Source organism: Antedon mediterranea, chromosome 4, assembly GCF_964355755.1.
Source record: "Antedon mediterranea chromosome 4, ecAntMedi1.1, whole genome shotgun sequence".
NCBI lineage: Eukaryota > Metazoa > Echinodermata > Crinoidea > Comatulida > Antedonidae > Antedon > Antedon mediterranea.
In genome coordinates, this window is record NC_092673.1 from 9,779,605 (window position 1) to 9,800,076 (window position 20,472).

A 20,472-nucleotide genomic window follows, 5' to 3' on the forward strand; every position below is an offset into this window, starting at 1 on the left:
ATCTGGTTAAATTCTTGTATTATTAGGTAATTACTGTGATAGAGACATAAATGAGTGTGTCAACTCACCTTGTCGTAATGGTGCATTCTGTAACAATACCTATGGATCGTACCAATGTCTTTGTAGAGAAGGTTACACTGGAATTCATTGTACTGAAAATATTGATGATTGCTTTCCAGGTTAGTAAAAGATGGTTTTTATTTTCCTAACTTTTCCAAACCAAATTCATTGTTCTTTTTATTTTTTATAGAAATACTGCTTTATTTCTAAATTGTAATTCCCACATCTTTTCACCAAAGATCAAGCTCTCACCCCTTTTCACTAGTCTTAACTTTTTTTAAAATTACTTACAAATTTCAAAATTCCTGTTTATCATGCCTAGCACAAGTAAAGGAAGATGATTAATATTATATAGATATTATTAGATATATTATTAGATGATTGTAGAATGAGATGTTTATTGATCAGAAATCGCTAAACATAAAAAACACAGTGACCATGATACCTGGCCGACTATGTAAAGAGCACAAAGCCAGCCAAGGACTGGCATGACATGGTGTAGAATCACTGATCCTAGGCCACAACGAAGTAACAATAATAAACATGCATCATATAACTGGCTTATAAATTGTTTTATTTGTAAGAATGAACACTCAGAACATGTATACCGCACGTACAGAGAAGTTAAACTTGATTTATCTGAATAAGATAGGGTTAATATGATTTTTAAATCAACATCACATGGATGCTCCAAGAAAAACATAGCCCTATAGAATATAAACTGTGCAAGTGGGAGATTAGATTGAATTTCTTACTTTAAAAATTTGGAGGTCTGAAATTATGCCCTCTCTAGTTTCAAAATAGAATTGTGTTCAACTGACACACAACTATTAATTATTATTAATTTATTATACTATTTGTATTTCAACTGTAATTTTTATTTTTGTTATAACCATCAGATCCATGTACAAATGGTGGTACATGTATGGATGGTACAGCTGATTACTCCTGTGAATGCATCAGTGGCTTTGTTGGCAAAAACTGCGAGGAAGAAAAGAATGAGTGTACAAGTAACCCGTGTGAAAATGGCGCTACATGCAATGATTATGTCAACAGCTTCACATGTACATGTTTAGTTGGATTCAGTGGCGTTTATTGCCAAACTAATGATGACGACTGTACACCAAGGTAAAAAACTGAAATTAAGGAGTTTTTGTATGATCATGTAAACATTAACGTAAATGCTAATTCCCAATATACAACACACAAGCTTTACCCACTTGCCAAACAAATCAATACTTTATGATGTTTCATGAATTTTGATACCGTCACATGTAGGCCTGCAGTAGAAACAAAATAGTGTTTAGGGTTGGTAGGCCCAGTCAAGTAAACAAAACGCAAGGTAACAAAATACTACACAAAATTAGCATGTAAGTCGCTCAATTTCAAAGTGACATGCTCTACTTCTGATGCATGTCTAAATGCAGGTTATGCCATTTTAGAGAAATAGAAAAAATAAAGAAATATATAAATCAAAATCTGAAGATTGATATCAATTAACATAAACTAAATCCATTGAGAAAAATATATTTTAAAACTTCGATGCCAAACACGGAGTGTTTGCTTGACTTGCGGAATGGGATGGATAGGTTAATCCAACAATTTTAGACACTATATCTGGAACATAACATGCAGCAGACTTAAAGACACATTCCCTACAATTTGTGACGTTTTGTAAAAATAATACATATATATTACTTTAAAAACATTAAACCAGGTCATTCCTTGTCTTAAATGTACGTTTTGTGGTAAATTATAATAAAAAGTGAGAAACAATGCTCTGCCTAACTCCGTTAACACAAATTGGGGAAAAACCGGTATTTTCGCTGAGAAGTTAGGAGTTCCATTTGTTTTGGCCTCACGATCGATCGAAAAGTGGGTGAATTACAGAAAAAAAAAAAATTATTAATCCGCGCGCAATGCATTTTGGGATTTATAGCGGGTCGCTATAATTATTAGATTCGACTTATTTTTCACATTTTTAACCATTTAAAGACAAAAAAAGTTATCGCAATAGGATCATATAGTAGTATTTTTACATTAAATATAGTTTGTGATCTTAAATTAGATAAAAAACGTAAGGAAGGTGTCTTTAAGCAATAAATTGTAGTTCTTTTAGTCTTTATTACATATCAATCTGCTCACATAAACATTCCCAATCAGCTTAGTAAAACGTTGGCTGAAAATGCTGTCGGCGGCAGTTAATAGCGGTAAAATTTGCATAGACTGATTAAGAGGAGCCCTTTTTAAGAGACAAAAATATCCTATTTTGTGGATGATGATCCCCATACCTCCTGTTTTTCCTCCCTTCCCTTTCCCAACATCTTGGATCCAACCCTGATTTGTATCTTTGCATAAGTGATTATTTTAACCTAAAAATATTACCTTACAGTGATAATATCAATAAGATAGGCCCATATCTTTAATGTGGCAGTATAGTGCCAACAGATATCGTGGGAATAAGCTGACATGGTATTAGATTACATGTTTTTCAACTACAGCAGTTCATATAACATTTTAATTATAATTATATTAAGATTTTCTGTTTATTTAAATTAAACAATATTATTCATATTTTCAGCTCATGTTTATATGGTGGATCTTGTCATGATGGTGTCAATTCATATACTTGTGTGTGTCAGACTGGTTATGTTGGTCCAAACTGTCAAACATCAGTCAATGAATGCCTATCAGACCCATGTGAAAATGGTGGTACATGTATAGATGGCCTTAGTTCATACACTTGTAATTGTCAAAGTGGTTATTGGGGAGAGAGATGTCAGGTAAGAATTTTGCGTCGGTCCTGTTTTTGTTTTTTTTGTGATATTTTGAAATAATTTATAAACAAAAAAAAAGTTTTTATTTAAATTACATATTCTCTAGCATTTAAACTGTCAAATCTATTGTATTTTTAAAAATTAGGCATTTTATTTGTAATTTTGGTTGAGTTATTATAACATACATAATTGCCAATTGACTGGTTAATTAAGTATCATAATTAAGTATGTTGTTTGGCTCTAGCAAGCTTTCGATTCAATGACGATACAGGAATTGATCTGCTCATGCCCTAACCACTCAATTCATTCTTGTCAAATTCGATGTCCCTGGTAAAATCACAAACGAAAAACTGTACAACCAATCAGCTTTCTTATTACTGTAAATTGGCCAAGCTGCCACTGCAAGACACGAAAATGAAATATATATATATATATAAATAATGAATGTTAAAAGTGTGATGGTATAAACAATTTTAAGAGGTGAAAGGATGAATATTTTATTTTATACTTTTAGTTTGTTCCCTTGTGATTGTTCTGTTACTTTTTTTTCAATATTTTTCTTTCTTTCTGCCAGGTTTTGTTTCAAACTTGTAGACATTGACCGTGTTCGTACGGCGATTGAAATACACGTTTATTTGGTTTTTACCCTTGGGGTAAAACCCATACGACGTTCGTACGAATAAACAAAGTACCGGTAAGCTGACACGAAACCAATTAAGATCGGAATTCTTAGGTCAAAAAGCGCCCTCTGTGCGTCGACCCATATCAATTGACATGGCGTGTTGACAAATTCAACTGGATATTGCATGTCGTTTCGCGCGCGAATCGTTCAATTATTATTTTTCAATCGACAACCAGACCTATATATTTATAATACATCGAATACAATTTACTTTTTAAATAAATAATGATCGAAAATCCTGCTAACGTATGTTGTTTGTTGACCACGTGTGTTTATCGTGCGAGCCGAACTATTGTTGTGGAAATTCCATTTAATGTACAAGCACTGTACCCCTCTTGTAAAAATCACCACGTGTATTTATCGTGCGAGCCGAACTATTGTTGTGGAAATTCCATTTAATGTACACGCACTGTACCCCTCTTGTAAAAATCACCACGTGTATTTATCGTGCGAGCCGAACTATTGTTGTGAAAATTCCATTTAATGTACACGCACTGTACCCCTCTTGTAAAAATCACCACGTGTATTCATCGTGCGAGCCGAACTATTGTTGTAAAAATTCCATTTAACACGCACTGTACCCCTCTTATCGTGCGAGCCGAACGGTTGATGTGGTAATTCACAGACACCAGGCTACCACAATACAGAACTCCCTGACGTTACATGTACATTATAAGCCACCGATTCGCAAGTTCAGGTCACCGGAAAAAAACCAACGAGTTGATTATTTATATATAATTTTACAAAACAATAGATATACATTCGCATTAACGAAAAAGAACATTTTAAACAATAATTGTTAAACAATCAGAAAGCTTATTTGAGGTCGCGATTTGACATGATCCCGTTAACGCTTGATTAATTATACCCCGAGGCAGCGTGTAATTGGAATGGGATTGAAATAACCAGTAAAGTTGGTGGATTTTTCGTCCAGATGGTTTTCTAATTTTTTATAGCCAAAGGCGTAAGTTAATTGCCACACGCGACCTCACAGTTGGAAGTACACGGTAGTTTCAGTCCCGTCCGAACGGGCCCATTGAATATCTTATAACTTGGTTAATATATAGACGTTGTATATGTAATTTTTTTTATGACGTCAGAGTAACTCATGCGCATTTTTATGAAATTGTGAGATTGATCGTACCGTATATTTCAGGGTACAAGTCGCACCTGTGTATAAAATGTACCCATAACAGAGACTGTAATATCAGTATTTCTTGTCACAGATGTATAAGACGCACTTATTTCTAAGCCGAAATTTAAACATTTTACAATCCAAACAATGATATTTCAGACATGTGTATTAGAATCAAGAAGATATAATTTTGTTTGATATCCATACCCCATTTTCTCCCAGATTTTAATAAGTTTGTTCTAAACGTACGCGCAGGTTGCATTTGCATTGATTTTTATCTTTATATTTATATTTTGTACAATTTTTTTTGGCATTAAAAATAGACTATAGTCAATCGTTGAACTCATGAAATATTCCCACCATTCAACTTATAAACATTCAAATTTTTTTCAAACTAACTTAATTTTGTAAATATTTTTATAGGAGAGAGTAAACTGGTGTAGTCAAGACCATAATTTGTGCATGAATGGAGCTACATGTAAAAGTAACAATAATACTCTCTTTGACTGCATTTGTGCAGCAGGTTGGAGTGGACAAACATGTGACATGCCTACAATCTCATGTAATCTTGCTGCAAATAGAACAGGTAACTGAGTTATCACTGTCATGATCATTCATTACAAGCATTTTAGATATATATTTAGATAAATGTACATTAAATGATTAATTATTAAAAAGATTTCCTTTAATCGCAAAAATACATACAAATCAAATTTATGGAAAATATGTTTTTGTTACAATGGAAACGTTTAACAAAATAAAAATATGTTGGTTAATCGCAAAAATACACAAAATCTAACATAGCTATTTAATTATAAATCACATTATGCCCATTGTTTCACCAGTTAATTGTATAATAAATACACAATTTTCAATCAATTTTCAACTTTTTGTTACCATATAAATATGTAATAAATAAAAATAGGTTGAATCGTAAAAAATTATTTGCACGATCAATTTTCCTTTTCAAACTGTCAAAATTATATCATGTGTTCATTGAAGAATTGGATTCTGATAATTTTCTTTCATATTTTCTTCCATGACTGTAAAGATGAAATACCTGTTGTGACCTTAACCTGTATAGGCATGCAACCACAGTCTGTGGGTCCAGCAGCTGGGACCTATAAATTATAGTCAAGTTTACAAATTAGCAAAACTGTCGGCCTTAGATACTATAACTGCTGCTTGCTTTAGCTTCTTAATGAATATATCCTCATGGGACATAGCTGGCTAGAGCAGCAGCGTGAAAACTGGTAAAAGAATTTACAACATTAAAAGATATAAATTTATTTTAAATACAGAATTTGGCAAAATTCTACCTGTTAGACATTTTTTTTGGGACTGAGATATTTTAACCTGCTTTTACCATATCTGGTCACTGTGTATATGGTGGATAATTTTAAATAATTATACATTTATACTTTTCTTTTATTACTATGAAAATTAAATCTTCCAATTACTAAGTCAACAAGAAATATTTCTTATTAAAAATGCTGCTCGTTTGTTGATGTAACAGTTTAAAGATATATTGCCTCCCTAAAAATTTTTGTTCAAATTTGCTTTTAAATGTTTCATTTTAATGTCACATAATAGTTATTCACTTTAACCCAAAAAATGGATCGAAAAAAATTTATTTAACTGAAAAAAATGTAATAAAAAGCAAAAAAGTAAAATGAGTTTTGGTTAAAATTAAACATTTCTGTTCTCTTTTTATAAGTGAAATAATTATTTTTTTGTACAGAAGTGAATAACTACTTATTACTACTAATTACCTACTTTTAAATTTTGATTTTATTAATCTTCATTTTTCATGTTTTTTTACATCTTAAATTATTGTTCTTCAAAAATAATGATTTATTATCAATTATTTTTTTAAATTAATAGTAAACATTTTGTGGAACGTAAATATATAGTATGGCCTACTATACAGAACAAAAATATAATCATAAACTAAACTATAGTAGTGTACTGTGAGTAGAAGCTCATTAAGAAGCTTTATCATCGCAGTAGCTATAGTTCTAAGGCTGACAGTTTTGGGAATTTATAAACTCGACTATAATTTATAGGTCCCAGCTGCTGGACCAAAAAATTGTATGGGAAAAGAGAGTCTATAATGGCTGATGGTTGAACGATTTTGGATTCTTGCACTTTGATTGGTTGACGCGAATCAACAGACTGCAGAAGAATTTCTAACTTGTACTGCCATAAAGTCATGTTGTCTCTAGAGGGTATTCAGTTGCATGCTTACAGGTTGAGGTCACACACACAGCACATTAAAGTTCAAAATTGACCATTTTTAAATGCCATTTTTTAATTAGTAGAATAATATTTGTTATAATACATTGTTGGAAAGGTACACATGTCTTTTTTGAAATGCTGTTAAAAATTAACAGAAATATCAATTATTCAATGAAATACAACCAGATTACTAACACCCACAAAAAAGGACATCTTTTTAATAATTAATCATTTAATATATCTGAAGAAAGAACAATGATTAATTTTAAAATGTTGAGTGGTTTTTTTTGTAAGAAATATTTCTTGTTTATTTATTTAATTCAAATCACTCAAAGCAAATAATACCACCAAGGTGGGTATATCTAATATGTTAGTTTATCTTTATTGCTAAGGAAGTCTGGGGGTCAATTTATCAAGCCTAGATAATTGTTAACAAGTGATAAATGGCCAGTTGGATCCTATTGATCGACAGCCAACATAAAGTTTTGATTATTTGACAGTGAATTATTATAATACCGGCCTAGGTTGACAGAAAGCATAAAGTTATTATTTATTTTAAAAGATTTTACAGATTACCGTCTACATGCATCTCGATAATACTGTATTATCAGAAAATGTTTTCATAGACTCTTTTCTCCCAGATGTGCCTTGGGGTTTTGTAATTTGAGCATGACCCGTAGAACTATAGCTTCTGCTTGATGTAGCTTCTGAATGAGTAGTCCTCTGGTAATATAGCTGGCTAAAGCCGCGGTGCGATTATAATAGTCGATTCAAATCCTTTTAACACAAAATATACATTTTTCAGGAAAAAGTGCAAGTGAACTTTGTGAGAATGGGGGGCAATGTCTAGACGTTGGCACAAGCCATCAGTGTCACTGTGCTCCAGGATTCTCTGGGAGCTACTGCCAGACTGACAATGATGAGTGCTCATCATCCCCATGTCTCAATGGAGGCTTGTGTAAGGATGTTATTAACAGCTTTCTGTGTACATGCTTAAATGGATTTATGGGAACAAGATGTGAGACAAATATTAATGACTGTGCTGAAAATCCATGTATGAATGAAGGTACATGCCATGATTTAGTGGGTTCCTACAGATGTACATGCAAAGCAGGCACTTCTGGTAAGTTTGATAGTATGAGTGATAAAACCATCCTGTTTGTCCCTACCCACGCTAGAAAAATTCTGTATTTAGTGGTCGTTATATCTTTTTATAATATATATATATATACTTAATATTGAATTTTTGTTCTATATTAGGGAGCGTGCCCAAATGTTTTTACTCCGTTAACAGACTGTTCAAATGCGTTAATAATATGCAAAACGTTAATGAGTTGGGTGGTCAGTTAATTGCAATCAGCACGTGCAAATTTATGTTTGATTGTTTAATGAATTAATGAAATGTTATGGATAAAACAGTTGAAACCATCACTTATTATTTAACAAATTAACGAGAGGAGGAGCTTATCTTTCTAGGCTTTTTAGTCTTTGTTATTAATTGTTTATAGTATCGGGGATCTAAACAATAGGTACGTGATTGTCTAGCGGTAGCAGTAGTGCGGTATTCGCATCAATCTCATGTTACATCCAGGAACCAAAAATACGTATTTTTTTCAAATGAAAATTGGCTATTCATTTGCTACTGTTAGAAATTTACATACATGTATCGCCCGACGTACCAGGCACTACTAGTACGTCAGTACTACACTGCTCAAAAATACCATGAATCAGATCATAAATACTGTAGTATGCTTAGGCCTAGGCCTATATATATTTATTTTACCGTGTAGGCCTTAGGCCTATATATATTTTTATTTTACAGTAGGCCTAGGACTAACTATAGAAAAACAAAGATACAGTATAATATTATATTAACTAGAAAGCCACTCCGAGAGTGCATACCTCCGTCTGCTGTAAAATTGTTCTACATCAGATTTAGTCACCGGAAAGTGTGTGTCTTACCCTTTGCAAAAAAGCCGTATACGATCCGTATACGCTGAAAACGTATACGACGTATACGGATCGTATACGATTTCACTGTTTACATTATTTCCACTCTGTTGCTCCACAAAGAGTTGGCGTCGTATACGTTTAGCATACGTAACGTATACGTTGTTTATTCATGATAAGAATATCGTATACGGGACGTATACGAATCATATACGAACAAACTAGGCCATTTTATAAATTATAATAGCAGTAATGAGTAGAATAGAGCTAAATAAAACATTTAAATTGTCATTACAACAAATACGTACGTAGGCTCTGGCCTAGGGCTAGGCCTCTAGCTAGCACCAGCCATTAGATAGGCCTAGTCTAGTAGTATTAATTATTAATAAGTAGTAGGAGCATCATATTTATTTCTATATTTATTAGATAGCCTAGGCTACCGATAAAATTCAAACAACGTTTTTCGCAAGTAAATAAAGTACGCTAAACAGGTATACTACTAGGTAGGCCTAGAAAAAACAAGGGGCCATTTTCACAAATCGACGATGTTGTTTGCAGTTTTCCTTTATAAAATATGACAGAGGTCAGTAAGTGCAGCCGCCGACGACGACCGAGCGTCGCTCGGTTGCCTACAGTTCCAACTCGTGGTCGACTCGGCTCCCTGGTGGCCAATCATGCATATCATCGGGTGAATCATCGGGTTCGTCGTTCTCAATTCGTCACGCCACGTGCGAGCTTTGGGTGGTCAAATTACATCGTTATGTTAAGCGATATTATTCCGCGACGTGTGTTGTGTAGCATGGAGATTTCTCCATGGTTGTAGCAATGGAGATGGAGTAACAATAATTCGGCAATGCCGAAGAGGAAAACCATGACCCAAAACAGAAATAAGGTCATTATAATAATTATTATTTAACGATGAATACATTCGGATTTTGAATATATATAAATTGTATGAATTATGAATTATATATGAATAAAAAAAAAACACAATTTGTGGTGATAGTAAATACAATTATATCGAATCTCAATTTATTCCCGGTAGCGAACAGATTGAATTGCTTTCATTATTTCTGCTTGGAGATTAAGAAATCATAAAACATATCTTTCTTTATTTTCATGGTATTCCAATAATTGTTTAAAAAATAACTACCCTCAACTTTAAATAACAAATTAAATAAGTCTACTAAACATTGTTGATTTCCCATGGACCCAACAATACCCCAACTATTTCATTAATAATTGTTTATTTGTAACAGTTTATTTGAAATCCTTGTCCTTTGTTAATTCAATTGTGTGACAATTAAATTGGATTGTACATGCTTATGCTGTATATTATGTAAAAACATGATTCATGGTATATATCAGATTCTTATTAAAAAGATCAACACTTCTTAAAATGTGTTCTATATCTTTATTTGGAGTTAGACTCGTACGTACTACATTCATTAAAATGATAAACAAATAGCCGGCAGGCGTGTGTACAGAGGGGGCTTGTCAATGATGGAGGCATAAAAATGGGGGCGTAGGGTACCATTTTACCAGGGAGACGTAAAATAATTATTTAACAAACATTTAACTGGTTGGTTTTACTGCGTTCGCGTACAATTTATCATTTGGATTTTTTAAGTTATATGTAGGTTATGTTAAATTGTATTTATCAGTGACAACTCTAGGAAATTTACAGCAATTAGTTCTGTATGCCTAAAATAGTAAAATGCTCTAAATAAAAACGTCGGAGCTTCTTTTTTGTATTTCTGGCTGTGTAATGTTTTGTTGGCACCCCCTAACTCTGCAACGATGATATCCATAATGCATCGTATTTCCATTTCACCGTTGTTGATATACTACTAGCTAGAGTAGGTTATTAAAATAATACAATATAACCAAATCTAATATATGGGGGAAAGCTAGCTAGCTTATTTTCACAATGAGTGTACCACAGACTCTTTTCCTTGGCGTATTTTCCCTAGGCCTAGTTAACTCTTAGTTTACTAGAGCTGCTGCAGTAGCTATATACTGCATATTCGATATATACAATTACAATATGCCTATATAATAGCCTAGCTAGCTAGAAGTCATCGAATTTACTATCTACCTGGGCCTACTGTAACTAGGCCTACATCCCATTTTTTATTTTTTTTTTTATGGTGAGTCAAAACCCGTAGCCAAAAAATCAACAATGATGATTGAAAATGAATGAAATCTGATCCATCCATGTGATGCATGCATGCAGGGCACATAACACAGGCACGTTTTGGGCGAATTTATTTGGATCATTCCATATATATAATAGGGAGCCACATGTATTCTACATTTTTATTAAATCGTAATTTATGGATTTTACTTACTCGTTTTAAATTTAATATACTGCGGGCCCAATTTAATATTTACTTATTTATTTCCAAGTACATTAATATTATTTAAAGCACTTTCAAATTAATAACAGCACATTTTGTGTGATTCAATTATTAATGGAACATACAAAAGGTAAAGAAATAGCAGAGGGGATAAACAAGGCAGAACAGCCTGGGTGGGTTTTTATGCTTGCTAGAAAAACAACGTCTAGTAAAAGACAGCACCAAATTTTCATTCGCGAAAACTATGAACTAAATCATCATAGGGAATTTAATGTACATATACCGACTGAAAAAAAACTAAATTGTACACTAATTATTGAAGTCAAGATGCTCCTGCGATCGTAAACGTATGCTATCGTCGTCTTGTAAAAAGAGGGACAGTCCCTTTTCGCTTGGTAATACGATGCAGTTTGTATACACGCGTCGTCGTATACGGATCATATACGGAGCGTATAATTAGGAAATTGTTTATAAATGATCGTATACGGTTCGTATATGTTTATTATGCGGGCAGGAACTTCCGAATTGACGTATACGTTTCGTATACGAAGTGGACTTCCTATACGAAACATATACGAAACGTATGTAAATCGTATACGTTCGTATACGGTTTTTTTGCAAAGGGTAAAGCTGCTTGTGAATTAGGCTAATTACACTATATAAGCATGTGTATGCGAGTTAGGTGTAAAGGTTATGTAACCCGCCTTTCAACTAACAATAGCTTTAGCCGACTAACAATAGAACAGAAATGCGAAAATCAAACGAGTAAATTTGAAAAGAAATAGGGTTTTTAAACTACTCGCATCAAAAAACTTGTACATTAAATCTAATTATGTTGTAAAATTACAAATCACAAAATATAACTCTTGTACAAAAATGAAGTTTTTTAGACAATTGTAGTACAATTTTAGTTTACTTGTTACTTTAAGACTGCTCACTGGCGTTTGAAATTTCTGTCCTATCTTTTAACACTAGCAGGTCTGAAAAGTATATTAAAAATTGGTTCAGAATTGGGACCATGGTCCCAAATGGTCCCAAAATTTAATGGAATGGTCCTTGACCACATATCTATCTATTTTGGTAAAGATCTTGTAATTACTTTTTGAGTAATCCTGCTAACAAACAAACACACAAACATACAAATGAAAGCACTCACCAAAAAATTCAGAATGATAACTTGAAAACTGTAGGCGCTATCGTGCTAACAAAGAAACAAACAAACAAAGTAAATACTATACTTGGCAAAATTCCTTTTTTGCCAAGTAATGAAATCACTCAGAAACTGAGAGAAGTACTTGGCAAAATATATCCACTGATTCGGAGCATGTTGAAAGATACATTTTTTGCTTTAGGTATTAGCTTTACATTGTTAAAATCCTGCTGAGGTTAATAATTTGTTTAAATAATTTTTTGATACAAACAATTCCGGCATTGCAACAATGACCTTTCTAAAATCAAGATTGACCAGAATAATGATCGAGGAGTGTCTTGAAGCTGTGCCGATTTTCAGCGCCTCTGCCTTTAACCCATGTTGTAAGCTTAACCGCTTGACTAGTCGACTAATGTTTTGGTCCATATGAAATCAAAGAATGTGTCCATGTTAAAAGAAGACACAATGCGTGCTATTTAATATATCGTACGGAAGATAAGCTTTTGTGACAAACAATATATCAATTTACCTGAAAATCAATAGGCATGTTCTGTAAGTATATACCTATGTACAGAAATAAGGAAGGACACACACTGGTACTAACAAAACTAATTATAAACTAACAATAATTTAATTTGAATAACAATAGAACAGCAACGCCAAAAACAAACGGGTGAATTTGAAAAGAAATAGGTTTTTTAATACTACTCGTATCAAAAAACCTGTACATTAAATCAAATTATGTTTTAAAAATTACAAATCACAATTTATAACTCTTGCCTCTTGTACAAAAATGATGTTTTTTGGACAAGTAGTTCTCGAGAAAATGCAATTTCAGTACACTTGTTACTTTAAGACTGCTCGCCGGCTTTTGAAAATTGTCTCCTATATCAATAATAATAATATAAGTTTTGTTATTTGTGAAGTTATTTAAATAAACCAATTTGGTTGATTTTCAATAGGCATGGTCTGAAAGTATATACCTATCTACACCCAAAAATTCAGAACGATAACTTGAAAACTGTAGGCGCTATCGTGTTAACAAACATACATACATACATACAAACAAAGTAAATACTATACTTGAGCATGTTGAATTATAAACGAGCCAAGCAATAATGACACAATAATTAATTGGTAACATTTCAAAGTTTATTAACACTAGTTAAGTCAAGTTCATTCCGTTTACGTTTTGCCATAATGATTTCCAAATTTATAATGATGCACATTTTTAGTGAAACATTCCTTTTTAAAGTCCTATTGCAATTGTGAATTTAACAATAATTTAAACAAAACAAAGACACAAAGTGGAATGTAAATTGAACTTTATTAAAAAACAATTCATTTGCTAAAAAACAGGGAGCTGCTAAAAACAATAGACATTAAGACATAGCGCTTCACCGCAGTTCGATACGCAACAAAGCAATTGCCGCTTCGTGGGTTAACAATGAACTGACCTGTCAATCACAGTGTAGCGCTCCATGGCAACATTATTTGATCGTACCGCGAAACGTCGCGCACTTCATGCATGGTCCGGTCAGGTATGGTTAAAAGCTTTTGTACATTGTGAATGTATTGAATCCGAGTCAGCGACGACGATGTTACGTTGTTTTCGTAAATATTTGGAGTTTCAGACGCTAATTTTCGTGTTTTGTACTTAATAATTTGTCCGGATTCCGGAATTGGGTATTCCGGTTTTCATAATAAATTACAGTACAGTACTGACTACATATCATATACCAAGCCCACACATTTTACACGGGTGTGAAAAACGCGTGACTCGCGTGTAATTAGGTACTAACAATACTGTCCATATTCACTCATGCATTACTGCATTGAGTAATTCAACTGCAGCGAACTGTATTTATAATTTGTTGATGTTTTGTTCATATATATTATTATCATCAAACAGACAATAACTGGAATTACAGTACAGGATAACAGCATTTTATATAACAAAATATAGGCCTATTTGAAATAAAAAATCGATTTATTTATCATAGTGCATGATGCAATTATGTCTGTGATTGAAAATAGTCCTAGTTAGTAGGCCTACTACCGGGAGTACAGTACTACTATTCTAGGCCTAGTTTGCTTTCAGGGTTTGTTTATATATATTTTTAAGTCATATTTATTAAGTATTTGAGAAAACTCATTAAAAAAAACAAGGTAGAAAAGACCCAACAATATCTTTCAAAACACGATCGTTGCTGGTGGCCGAATGACGTACTTTCTGTACGCACCACGTTGTAGAGTTCATCCATTGAGTACACACAGTTATTACAACGCCAGTATTGACATGCATGTATTTAGCGCGGTAACTAATGTACACCCCTGTTACGGACTGGACCATTAATCGCTCCACGAAACCACGTTGGAGCGATTCTCCTCCGCACACAGCCAGAGCGAGAGAGAAGCGAGGTCGAATAAATACAAGTTTTTACCATTTCCCGTCCAGGGGAAATCAGTTCTCTTATAATTACAGCCCCGATACCGTGCGCATATGTTTACGTTGATATTATTTAATTGCACACCTCATTTTGGACTGTACCATTTTCGGAACCTTGTTTTGTTTTCATTATAAACATGGGCTGATGTCAGACAAATATCTGCTTTAAACGTCAATTTAGCAACTTATTAAGTCGTTTCATAAGCAGAGAATGTATAAAGCAAGTATACAATGCAGACATGTTAGATAGAAATATACTAAAGACATGTAATAAACGTGTTAGAAGAACGTAATAATTTTACTTTCTACACTGAGCGGCGGAAAACCCATTCACAGTCACAGTTATTTGAGCGAATACTGTACTTGGCCTAAAACACTAGCGCTGTATTTTAATTTAAATATTTGGCTTTTGGTTACGAAAATACAAGGAAACATCATTTTATAATTTTACTATTATTAGGCTATTTATTGACCTATTAAAGATCGCTAAATATGTTTTTGTGGGGGGCTTAGGTACAGTAGCTCTCTATTCTAGCCTCCCTGTTGTACACTTCTCACTGTACGCCTCACGTCACATTATATAAAATAATACGACGTGAACTCTAAACAAAACCCCGATGAAAAACAATTTACATGAATTCTATAAACTTTCTTATTTATTGTTTGCCTAAACAATAGAGAAAAAATAAACTTTGTTACATACAGTAACGGGCGGGTTCAGATTACATAAATATGATGGTAGGCCTAAACAATAGAAACAAAACAAACTGATACCCACGTGTGTGTTGTCGCGGCGTCGTACCGGGAGTTCCATATTTTACCAGTAAAAAGCTACAAAGTGATGACGTCATGGTCCACACGGCAAATACAGGCACGCGGCAATTACACATATTTTACACGCGCGACAAACGCGGGTTATGGTACATGATTTGTAGTCAGTACTGTACATTTAGAATAGGGACAAATTGGGCCATCCAAAAAAGTCCGGTTTTCCGTGAATTCCGGTTTTGGGAGAGTCCGGTATTGGGAGAGTTGACTGTATTAGCCTTACATGGTTCAAATCCTGCTGGGGTTTATACTTTTTTTTAAATAATTTTTAATACAAACAAACTCCGTCATTGCAACAATGACCTTTCTAAAATCAAGATTGACCAGGAGTTGGGGAGTGTCTTAAGCTGTGCCGATTTGCGGCGCCCCTGCCTTAACCCATGGAGTAAGCTTAACCGCTCGACCAGTCGACTAATATTTTGGTCCATATCAAAGAATATGTCCATGTTAAAAGCGTGCTACTTAATATATCATACAGAAGATAACCTTTTGTGACATGACTAATATATCAATTTTCCTGAAAAGCAATAGGCATGTTCTGTAAGTATATATATGGAAATGGTATATACCTATGTACAGAATAAAATAAGGAAGGACATACGCTGGTACTAAAAAACTAATTTTCAACTAACAATAGATAAATTTGAATAACAATAGAACAGCAACGCAAAAAACAAACGGGTGAATTTTAATAGAAATAGGTTTTTTAAACTACTCGTTTAAAAATTCATGTACATTAAATCATTAAATTAAATTATATTTGACAATTACAAATCACAATTTATAACTCTTGCCTCCTGTAGAAATATGATGTTTTTTCGACAAGTAGTTCTCGAGAAAATGCAATTTCAGTACACTTGTTACTTTAAAACTGTTCGCCGGCTTTTGAAAATTGTCTCCTATCTTTTAACACTAGCCGGTCTGAAAATAATATCATTTTAGTTATTTGTGAAGTTATTAATAAACCAATTTTGTTGATTTTCAATAGGCATGGTCTGAAGGTATATACCTATCTACATCCAAAAACGATAACTTGAAAACTGTAGGCGCTATCGTGCTAACAAACAAGCAAACACACAAACAAATTCTTTTTGCCAAGTAACTAGCCTTCGCGCATAGCGCGATACTTTGCCAAATCAAAATTGGCCTCCTGACATTGACCCAATTTTCACCAAAAGTGTGTGTCTTATCAGTGGGACAGCCAGTCGACAAATCGTGTCAAATTTCGACTCGGAGAGGGCGCCCTACTTTTCTAATTTCGTTCAAAATTGCTAAATTTTAGGGTGTTGGAAAAACACAATATTTGTAAATTTAGCTGATTATCGGAAAAATATTGTTAGTGAAATAAATTCATAAATGGTTTTAATATATTGTCATGTAAAATTAAATGTATTTGAACAAAACGATAATCTGTAATTTAAAATAAAATATTTAGAAAAATTGAACAGTCCTGAATTTAAAATCCCTGTTAGAAAAATTAATAATCTACAGAATACGATATTAAGATACAAAATTCGGTGGTTGGGATGCAGCTCCGACTATTCAAACTAAAGGTACCACTATTTGTTCCATCGAAAACTAGCGAAACCGCCATTTTGTAAACACATCGTCATCGTGTTTATGAATTTATTTATAGCGAACGATATACGCGATGTTTATAATTGTCCGCGTATAAGAATTCATATAAATAAATACATTCCAATACAACGTATATTATTACTTGTTTATTTATCACAGTATACATTTTAGTTGAGGAATATTTATCATAACTATTATAATAGCTTTTATACGAGTCCGAGGCCTAGCCCTATTAGCGAGCGATTGTTCCAGGGGCGGAAAGTCACTTAGTGACGTTGTGATCGGGCGCGTCGGGCCTAGCTAATATTAATAATATGACCTGAAATAAGCGGCTAACAAGAACTGTTATATACTTGCTTACAATTGTTTTGTTATTGATGAACAAACAAGCAATTAGATTGAATAACAAATTATTTATTCATTTTTTTTGGGTAAAAACATGTACAAACTAGTACTGTATAATATAAATTAATAGTAATATTAAACTAATACAGTATTAATAAAATATAAAATAGGCCTAACATACAATAAAATTCAATTTTTAAGGTCTACCACATGACAATAACATAATTTACAGAGTATAGTGTAGTAGGTTTGCATTCAACATAAATATTTGTATTGTAATTCATCTAAATCCTCTGCAACATACATATACTGTATTTGTAATTCAACATTTTGTTTTAAATAATTAAATTTTAGTTTGGGTATGACAATGTCTGTAGGTACCGGTGTCATCTTTCAGAAAAAATAATAAATATTATTTAAAAAAAATTGTAATGTCTGGTTGTATATATAATTATAATATTGTATGATGACATAAAAGTAAGGCAAATGGAAGCTGTATTTTATTAATTAATATTACAGTATTTGCTATTATTATTTATACAATCTAGGCCTAATAGTAGCCTAGCTAGGCATCTATTGAGCCTAATAAATCAAATAATAAATGAAAAATAAAATAATAATATTAATACTGATTGAAAAAAAGTATTTTTTGGGGGGATCAGATCACCAGGCTAGGCCGGCCAGGACCAATGATACTCGTAATCAGTACAACTTAACGACTATCGGATCAGCATCAACACAGTACAACACACGTCTCGCTATCGCCTATAGTGACACACGTGTCTCGCGTTGCCGAAACCACGCTCACAGCTAGAAAATGTACCTACCTTTCGAGGCCTGAGAATACACCAACAAATTTTGAACAGGATAGAAATATATCATACTCGATTAAACTAATATTATTCTTGATAAAACAATTGATTATAATTTTTTTAATTTGTTGGGATGCACCTCCGACTATTCAGAAAATGGACAACAAAACAGTAGTCAAATCGTACCACATTTATAAATTTCACGAGTCCCGACTTCAGTCGCCGAATGTATTGTATTAGCTTCGGTTTCTTTGAAGGAAACCGATTGGTTATTCAATTATACTTATTAGGAAATGCTTTTACCATAATAGGTAATGTTGGGCGGTTCTTAAATATTCATGATAGCTTAAAATAAAACAGCACTTATTTGCTAGGCGACGAAAAATCGTGGTTTCAGTTTTCAACGATAGGTGGCGCTTCAAAATCGTCAATGCGGAAGTAAGTCGATTTTACACGATTTAACGGTCAAAACGCGAAGTGGCTTTCCCACTGTTATGCTGTGTGATTTAGGCTAATTTCACTATAATCATGTGTATAGGAGTTTTGTGTAAAGGTTATGTTCAACTAACAATAGCTTCACTCAACTAACAATAGAACAGCAACGCGACAAACACACGAGTGAATTTGAAAAGAATTAGGTTTTTTAAACTATTCGCATCAAAAAACCTGTATATTAAATCAACTTATGTTTTAAAATTACAAATCACAAATTATAACTCTTGCTAAGCCTCTTGTACAAAAATGACGTTTTTTGGAGAAGTAGTTCTCGAGAAAATGTTTACTTGTTAATTTAGGACTGCTCACCGGCTTTTGATAATTCTGTCCTATCTTTTAACACTAGCAGGTCTGAAAATATTTTTTAAAAGTGGTCCAGAATTGGGACCGTAGTCCAGATTTTAACCAAAATTGGGCAGTGTCGTCCTTGCAGCAGGTGACATGTATGGTAGTAATTTGGAGTCATTCGAATCAAAACTGTGAGCGCTTGAGTGATGAAAACAAACAACCAAACAAACACACAAACCAAACAGATCAACATACTTGGCCAATTTTCAATTTGGCCAAGTAACAAACAAACAAACAAACAAACACACCAACCAAACAGATCAACATACTTGGCCAATTTTCAATTTGGCCAAGTAACAAACACACAAACCAAACAGATCAACATACTTTGCCAATTTTCAATTTGGCCAAGTAACAAACAAACAAACACACGCTACCGATTACAAAAAGCTATTAAACGAATTAACAATCATGTAACAATGCGTTGTAACAACAATGACCGTTAATTACCTGTTATTTGAGTCATCACATTCGCAGCACAGGATTTCACGCAACATACCATAACAAGGACTGTTAATAACGCATTGGAATCATCTTTATGCAACACTAAATGGCATGTCCGGCCTACCGTTAATTACGAGTTAAACAATGGAGTGATCACACTACAGCAGCTAGCACATGATTTTAAGATAAACTATAACTGTAGTGGCTAAGTAACATTGGGGTTGATATGCCTCACTGAACACCCCTACACCTCTTTAAATTAGCTCACATAACAGTAAATCGTTTAACTTTTATGTTGGTAAACAAGCTTAATAAATTTCTTCGGTACATATGCATTGTATACTTGAATGATAAATCTTTCACAAATTACACCAATTTTAAGTTGTTAAATTGACATTGACATATTCTATTCTATTTTGATATTGACATATTCTACAACGAGAAATTACATTTGAATCTCCGAAATCTCTGCTGTCGCACATCTCAAGCTTAACTCGAGCAGGGAAAAATAAACAATGTTTAAGGAAGGAAATAAGGAACACACCCTTCGCTGACATGGTGCTGTAATTTATATAATATTTTATTTATTAAAATATTCCTAAAACCGATTTACAATTTACTTTTAAGATGTAGAATTTAGCACAATACACCATGCACAACACCTTTCAGGCCTCGAATTTTACCGCGGCCAGTGCCGTCGGTTCCCTCACAGTTGGCCTCAATGCCCTCGAAAATGAATAGCACCCACGGCCACTACTGGCCTGCCCTTTTTTTGCGTTGGCCGTGAGTGCCCTTCCCGAGTTTTACCACAATAAAAACCA

At 33.4% G+C, this 20,472-nt stretch overlaps 1 protein-coding gene across 1 annotated transcript in view; it reads left to right on the forward strand.

The window, feature by feature from the left end:
• LOC140046566 (uncharacterized) overlaps positions 1-20,472 on the forward strand; it is a 74,447-nt gene that overhangs the window by 33,116 nt on the left and 20,859 nt on the right. The window contains exons 12-16 of the mRNA XM_072091259.1: positions 27-179; positions 960-1,188; positions 2,642-2,843; positions 5,078-5,240; positions 7,698-8,015. Coding sequence (XP_071947360.1) covers positions 27-179; positions 960-1,188; positions 2,642-2,843; positions 5,078-5,240; positions 7,698-8,015 — 1,065 coding nt within the window. The remainder of the gene's footprint in view (positions 1-26; positions 180-959; positions 1,189-2,641; positions 2,844-5,077; positions 5,241-7,697; positions 8,016-20,472) is intronic.